The sequence below is a fragment of the Hemicordylus capensis genome, chromosome 6 (genome assembly GCF_027244095.1).
Source record: "Hemicordylus capensis ecotype Gifberg chromosome 6, rHemCap1.1.pri, whole genome shotgun sequence".
In the NCBI taxonomy this organism is placed as follows: domain Eukaryota; kingdom Metazoa; phylum Chordata; class Lepidosauria; order Squamata; family Cordylidae; genus Hemicordylus; species Hemicordylus capensis.
The window spans coordinates 45,544,848-45,552,709 of record NC_069662.1 but is presented as its reverse complement, the minus strand read 5'-3'; the positions used below and the strand labels follow the sequence as shown (position 1 = coordinate 45,552,709).

Below are 7,862 nucleotides of genomic sequence, written 5' to 3'. Positions count from 1 at the left end.
ATCTGGAAGGGACCTCGGGGTAAGTTTGGCTGGTGTGTGAACTCACACGCTCTCTTCTCAAGGAGATTCGGGGTAGAAGCCCTGCCTGTAAAGCCTCCTGGCTAAGACGAGGCCCTGCTAACAGCTCAGCTGCTAGCCCTAAATCCACACCCTCCTTATTTCCCTCACCCCAGCTCTTCAAGGTCACTGGGAGCTAATCTTGTCTTAACAAGGTTGGCCCAGGAGATTTCCGGCCTCCTGCAGAACATCCTTGCTATTTCTGAGCTGCAGCATCGTCTTACTGCCCTGTTCATACTCCTGCTCCTGCTGCTCTGCCCTTCCTCCTGCTTCCAAGAGAGATGAGGAAGGGGGCTCTTGTTTCTGAAGGGTCTCCTCTGGGTGAGCACAGGCCCTCCCTCCTCCCTCCCTCCCTCCCTTCCAGCTGCCTCTGTCATGCTCTCCACAGTCAGCAAATGTGACTATTTCTTGCTGCAAAGATGGTCCAAGATGGACTGACAGGGTTTGTGTGTGTGTGTGTGGGGGGGGGTGAATATCACCTGCAATGGTGAGAAGTTTTCACTTTCCACTGGAGGTTTGAAGGTTGGTCAGCTGTTGTCCATGGGGGAAAAAAATGAACTGGCCCCTGGGAGAAGGGAGAATTTCATATTGCGATCAAAGGGGGTGGTGTATGTTGAAGGGGAAAGGGATGAGGAAGGGGACTGGAACGAGAGAAGGAGATTGTGATGCCAGCCCCAACCAGCAGGGAGTTGTTTGCACATGGCTTCCTGCTGCGAGGTAAATGTTGAGCAAAGCCACTTTGAATCACACTTTCACCATTGAGGGAAGCAGCCCCTCCCCTCTGCTCTCGGGTTTTGATGCAAGTTCACATGGTGTGCCTCTGTGTTTTCCTTCTAGCCAATGGGGGATGGGGAGAGAGAGATAGATAGATAGAGAGAGAGAGAGAGAGAGAGAGCTTTCTAAAGAGCTATATCTGCATTTCTAAAGAGAGTATCCCTCTTATCATGCTGATGATTCTACGTCAGTGCCTCTCCCTATTTGCTCTGGAATTTTCAGAAAAAGCAGCTTAAAACCAGCATTTTAAAAACCTGGAAATACCTCGAGCTAAGCTACAATTCATAAGACAAAGCTCGATTTGCGTGTGGAATGCTTCCAAGGATCTTGAATGGACTTCGGGGTAAGTTTGGCTGATGTGTGCATGGACACACTCACTTCCGGAGGAGATTCGGGGTAACAGCCCTGTATATAAAGCCTCCAGTTGCCCCAAACTCACATCAGCACCCCTGCCTCTCTTATGACAGAATACAACTATGTTGTGAAATTGCAGTATGATACCCACTAAGCCCAATCTGTAACCCTCTCCTGCTGCCCTATGGACATATGAATCTGCCTTATACTGGTTCATACCATTGGTCCTTCTGGCCCACTTTTAATATTGTTATTTTTATTTATTCTGCTATCCAGCCAGACAAACAATTAAAAAAAACCTCTCAAAGCAGTTGACATAGATGGTAACAGGAATGATAAAATGGTTCTTTGTTCCAAAGGGGCTTATAATCCAAAAATAAACACAAGGAAGACACCAGCAGTAGCCACTGAAAGGGATGCTATGCTGGGATGAACAGGGATGAGTTGCTATCCCACTGCTGAATGTAAAAGAGCCACCATTTTAAGAGCTGCCTCTTTGCGCATTAGCAGGTATCATCTGCTTAGACAGACAGAAGTCTTTCCCAAGCCTGCTGCTGGACAGACTTAAAAGGGGAGATGCTCAGCCCCAGAATTGAATCTGAGACCTTCTGCATTCAAAACGTGTGCTCCTCTCTAGCACTGAGTTATGGCTCCTCCCAAAGCCCTGTCCTCTGCATACTTTGGTGCTTTCCCCAATTTCTCGGGGTTGTTGCAGGGGCAGGGTGGGGGAAAGGAGGAGGAAAGGGTGCATTCAGAGAACAAGGAGTTATGCTTTGTGGCATGACATGTATTCGGAACCTTTCAGTTAATCTTCATGAGTAAAGAGCCCTGCAGGGCTAATCAGATTGTACTGAGACACACGGACCAAAACAGGACAGCTAATTCTGGAGAGGGATTACCTGTCAGTGCGCCGCTTATGTCTATCCGTATTTACTTCTATCTATGGCTGTCTACAGACATGGCGTCTGTCCTTCTGCTTACTTCTGTGCAATAGGACCACCAGTTATCTGACATCTTTCTGCATTGCTTTGTTGGGTCTCGGCCTCAAAGTCTACTCTGCCAGTGTTAGCCTCAGGTGTTGCATTTTGCATAGAACATAAGAACAGCTCTGCTGGATCAGGCCCAAGGCCCATCTAGTCCAGCATCCTCTTTCACAGAGTGGCCCAGCAGATGCCCCTGGAAGACCACAGGCAAGAGCTGAGGCCATGCCCTCTCTCCTGCTGTTACTTCCCTGCAACTGGTATTTAGAGGCATCCTGCCTCTGAGGCTGGAGGTGGCCTATAGACCTCAGATTAGTAGCCAGTGATAGACCTGTGCTCCAGAGGTGCATTTACGTCATTTTGGAGCCTGGACCTAAAGGTCTTTGGAGCCCCACCCCCCAGCTGCAAGTTAAGCATCATTTTTTAACACGTCACGTAGGTTCTTGAGGGCACAAACCACACCACCCAGCACAGACTAAAGAGGATTTGGGGGGCCCCAGGGGGTGTAGAGGCCCTGGACTCTGGCCCCAAGGTCCAGGGGTAAGAGTGTCTCTGCCCTCCTCCATGGATTTATCTAAACCCCTCTTAAAGCCATCCAGGTTGGTGGCTGTCACCACATCTTGTGGCAGAGAATTCCATCGGTTAACGTTGGTAGTTTCTGGTGGTGATGAGGGAGACAGAGATAGCAGACTTATTAGGGCACAGCCCTCCAGTAAGTTATCCTGCGCAAGCCCCATGGAATGGAACAAGAACTGCAGAAGAGCACTATTGCGCTCTTGCACAGCTTCTGTTCATTTCAGTGGGGCTTGTGCAGGAGAACTTCCTGGAAAATTGATTCTCATGTTCGTGAACGAGAAGTGGGATGGCATTTGGATTTTCTGCTTCAGGTGGGCCCTCAGACCAACTCGCTGTTGCTTGTTCAGGCAGCTCTTGAACACACAGTCCCGGCAACCCTACCTGCACCTCCAAATTAATCTTTTGTAGTGGAAGGATTTGTGCCTCTTTCAGATCTCTCTCAACACCTGAGGCTGCTTCCCATGAAATCATAAGTCGTGGTTGTGCTCACGCTGCTGTCTTTCCTGCTGCCCTGCAATTCTCCACCCTCCTTGGCAAACACTCCATCAGTCCAGTGAAAATCTCTTCCATTATTAAAGCTCCAGCATGAATTATTTACAGCTCTCTTGAAACCTTTTTCACACTGACTGTCTGCTGGATGCATGGAGCTGTCAGAAGGCAAGGTATAATATATAGGCCACCTGGGCATAGCAAACTGGTCTTGAGCCAACATGACTCCATCTAAAACCATCCACATGATTTTATCATCTGCATGAAACTGCTGGGAGAGATCATCAGGAGATTTGGTGCAGGGTGTTGTCAGTGTGCTGATGACACACAAATCTATTTCTCCATGTCAACATCATCAGGAGAAGGCATAACCTCCCTAAACACCTGCCTAGAAGCAGGGATGGGCTGGGTTAGGTATAACAAACGGAGACTGAACCCAAATAAGACGGGTATTTATTGTGTGGGGTCCGGACTCGGGAGACAGTTTTGATCTGCCGGTTCTGGATGGGGTCACACTTCCCCAGAAGGAGCAGGTATGCAGTCTGGGAGTGCTTCTGGATCCAAACCTCTCCATGGTATCTCAGATTCAAGCTGTGGCCAGAGGTGCTTTTTATCAGCTTTGGCTAATATGCCAGCTGCATCCATTTCTTGAGATAAACGACATCAGAACAGTGGTACATATGCTGGTAAGCTCCAGACGTGACTACTGCAATGCACTCTTTGTGGGGCTGCCTTTGTATGTGATCTGAAAACTGCAGTTGGTACAGAATGTGGCAGCCAGGTTGGTCTCTGCTGGGTCATCTCAGACAGACCATATTACTCCTATATTAAAAGAACTATACTGGCTACCAATAAGTTTCTGGACAAAATACAAGGTGCTGGTTATATCCAATAAAGCCCTAAATAGCTTAGGCCCTGGGTATTTAAGATAATGACTTCTTCGCCATAAGCTCTATCGCCCATTGAGATCATCCAGAGAGGTTCGTCTGCAGTTGCCAACAGCTCGTCTGGTGGCTACATAGGGATAGGCCTTCTCTGTTGCCATCTTGAGACTTTGGAAAGCACTCCCTGCAGAAATAAGAGCCTCCTCATGTTTTTAAAAACATTTTAACTTTTTAAAAGTCTCTAAAGACACATTTATCCACCCAAGCTTTTTAACTAGACTTGTCATTTTAAATTGTCTTAAGGCTTTATTTTCTGTTTTTAATTTGTTTATGGTGCTGTAAACTGCCCAGAGCCAGAGGTTTGGGGTGCTGTACAAATATACATAAATCAGACAACATCAGTTCAAGCAATCTCCTGAAGGCAACCTGGGCTGTTTAAATTACATAACCAATGATATATCCTTGGTGAGAGTCTGCTCCAGCTTTGCACCATGTGCTGTAATGAAGGAGTTAAAAGTAAGTTTTCCAGCCTCTGAAGCAGACTAGGGTGGTGCTGATCTTTACATATTCTTCTCGGGGATCCCAGTTCATTCCTCTCTGGACACTTCTCCAATCTTCAACCAGATCCCTTTGGAATCAACTACAGTCTCAAAGAGAACTATTCCACTGCCCACAAGCATCTATAGAAATCTAATCTCCCTCCTTTTAGAAATGATGGGTGATGTCTTCAAGCCTTCTGAAGAGGGGTGACCAGCTGCCACACTTCTGTTTTGTACGGTACCTAAATATATGTACTAAATATATCTTAAGTTGTATCCATGCAGGCAGCTGACAGTTTACCAGCTCCTGTACCTTTAACAGCAGCATGGTCTGCTAGTGATAATACTAGTGATAATACTTATCTTCATGTCATAAAAAGCACCACCTGAAGATCAAGCCAGTTTTAAAGTCATAGCGGGGCAAGCTGTCTTTTTTCCTGGCTGTGTAGCAATCCTAGCACCAACTCCCCAAACCATGGCATTTCCTGGCTGAAACAGACTAGCAACAGGGAATGCTTTTTATTTCAATAGAACACACATCAGTCACTCCCTTCCACACACTTTAATGTCCTTGTCTTGTCTGCAAAAAACAAAAATGATTAAAATGCAGTCTTCAAATATACCTTCCTCCATTTTCTCCAGTGCATTACTATGGGTGAAAAAGAGATTCCAATACACACTACTGATTGTAAGTACAAAATCATAGGGTGGTAGTTATTTTGGCTTAATTAATCCAGAGAGAGAGAGAGAGAGAGTGAAATACACCACCCCACCCTCTCATTCAAAAATACTGCATAAAGATGGAGCTGGAATGGACCATTCTTCCGCATAACAATAGGGAGAAGACTTGTTTTTCTCCTCCGCCCCCTCTTCTTTTCCACCGGTGTAGCCTTATTATCTCAGCCTATGCTCCTCACTGCCTCCAAACATGCCTTTTATTCTTAGCTGACAAGTGCCTTTTTGCTCAAATATGTGTATCCTGACAACATGGTGGGGAGTTGCATTTTCTCACCTTCTTCCTCGAGACCCCATTCTCCCTCTATTTCAGGTTAAAGTGGACTGCTCCCAAGCAGGTGGAAGGCAGCAAATTCTATAAATAGGGGTGGGAAGGTGTAAGCAGATGATGCATTGCAAGGCAGCAGAGCAGGAAGAGAGTGATTTCTCATTGGTTTTGTATATGTGTGTCTAGCCCTCTCCTTGGTTTGCATTGATTTTTTTACTTGCAGACTGAGTGGGTGGGTGTAAGAAGGAGAGAGGTGTGTCTTTGCACTAGATTCATGTTACCCACTGAGCTAGGGGGGTTGCTGGGCTCACAGGGGATGGAATTCTGGACCAGCCCTGCCTCCTATGATGAAGTCAATGGGAATACTGACCTGCATGATAACGCTGACTTGATATCCCAGGAGCTGGAGGAGGGTAAGGAAAAGGGGTAAATGGAAGGGGGTGGGGAGAAGGGATGCATTCCCCCTCCCGTGTGTGTGTTTGTGTGTGTGTGTGTGTGTGTTTGACCTTCAGCTTTCTCCTCCTGAGGAGGCTTGTGAGTTTACTGGCTGGGTACATTCAGTGTTGGGCTGTAGCTCTGTCACCCACCTGATATGTCACTGGTGCAAGTCTGGGTTTGCCTCTTTATTTTTCTCCACTATGCTCAAATTGGTAGAGCATCTGCTTTGCATGCAGAAGGTCCCAGTTTCAGTCCCCAGTATGGAGGTTTTTCCACGCCCGGCTTTTCGTTCGCACCTCCTCTGGAATGGAGGGTGTGCGTTCACATATTGGCCAGATTTACCCCAAAGTCCCCGCAAGCTGTTGGGAAGCACTTTCTACACAATTTGGGTTTTTCATTGCATGTTGGAGTGTAGCCTGATTTTTATCTGGGGTAAAAAAAAAAAAAAAAAAAACATCCACTGTTTGTATCAGTTGGGGGGTGGGGGCAACTTCGAACTCACAGTAAAGTCTCACAGTAAATTTGCGGTAAAGCCTGCTGTGTGAAAGTGCCACTGGGAAAGACCCCTGCCCTGAAACCTTGGAGAAGCTGCTGCCAATACTGAGCTAGATGGACCAAGGGCCCATTAGGCAGCTTCCTCTGGGCACGTTGTTTATCTGGACCCTGCTGAGCATCTGTAGTGAGTGAGACAGAAATGGGATTGGTGAATGTCTGAGATAAACTGGTGGTGCTTAGCAGTCTGATTCTCCCAGAAGAGTATTGGGAAGTGTGACTACTCTACTCTGCTTTCCCTAAGACTTGATTCTTTCTTTCTTTCTTTCTTTCTTTCTTTCTTTCTTTCTTTCTTTCTTTCTTTCTTTCTGCTTGTCCCACAGAAATCAGCAGGTAGTTTATTTCCATGTCTAGAATAGCTTTGCCTGCCTGCCTACCAGGGCTGCTGCTAAAAGCTCCAAATCAAGGCCAGTTAGCTTCTTTTCTTTTCTTTTACATTTTATATCCCCCTCTTCTTCCAAGGAGCCCAGAGCAGTGTACTACATACTTAAATTTCTCCTCACAAGAACCCTGTGAAGTAGGTTAGGCTGAGAGAGAAGTGACTGGCCCAGAGTCACCCAGCTAGTATCATGGCTGAATGGGGATTTGAACTTGGGTCTCCCCAGTCCTAATTTTAAATGGCATTATTCTTCACCTTGCCAGACTTTCATGCAAACCATTTTTGGTTCCTAGGGGGAGGTACATTTCTGATTCCTGGCAATATCTAGAGAGGAATGGAGGAGAGCCCCACCTGAGGTGTTAAGTTCTTCTTGTGTGATGAAGCAGGATAATATCAGTTCTCAGACCCTTCTTGGGGAGTCTGTTCCATAGAAGGATACCTCTCTCCCTAAATGACAGATAGGAGAAACTTATATTCAGATCTAATTATGGTTATTGTTGGTTGGGTGAGGCTGTCTCAGGTGAAATACGGTTAAATGGCTGAGCCCAGGAAGGGGTTCAATTATTTCCTGTCTTATAGTGAAACAACATATTTAGCAGCATAGTTTTGATCTAGTTAAACGGTTGCCTGTTTAAGATGATTTTTCATAGCCCTGATCATCTATATAGTTAGTCGTCTAAATGCAGGATAACACTGAAATGATAAATGTCCAATTGGCTATTAAAAATTCATCAAGGCAATATCTCCTGAGGATCTGTATGATTTCTGGGCCTCTTCACCCTTCACACTTTAAAAAAAGATGTTCACTTGTTTGTGTGTGAATGTGACAAACATGTA

At 46.1% G+C, this 7,862-nt stretch overlaps 1 protein-coding gene across 4 annotated transcripts in view; it reads left to right on the top strand.

Annotated features, from left to right (window-relative positions):
• The first annotated feature begins 323 nt into the window (after positions 1 to 323).
• The window catches only part of LOC128331645 (trafficking kinesin-binding protein 1-like), a 45,703-nt gene continuing 38,164 nt past the window's right edge, over positions 324 to 7,862 (top strand). Inside the window, exon 1 of one of the 4 annotated variants that reach the window (XM_053265281.1) lies at positions 324 to 378. In XM_053265281.1, coding sequence (XP_053121256.1) covers positions 339 to 378 — 40 coding nt within the window. In that variant the 5' untranslated portion in view covers positions 324 to 338. Of the gene's footprint in view, positions 379 to 5,563; positions 6,070 to 7,862 lie in introns of those variants that run through there. The other 3 variants (XM_053265282.1, XM_053265283.1, XM_053265279.1) reach the window with 3 other exon arrangements.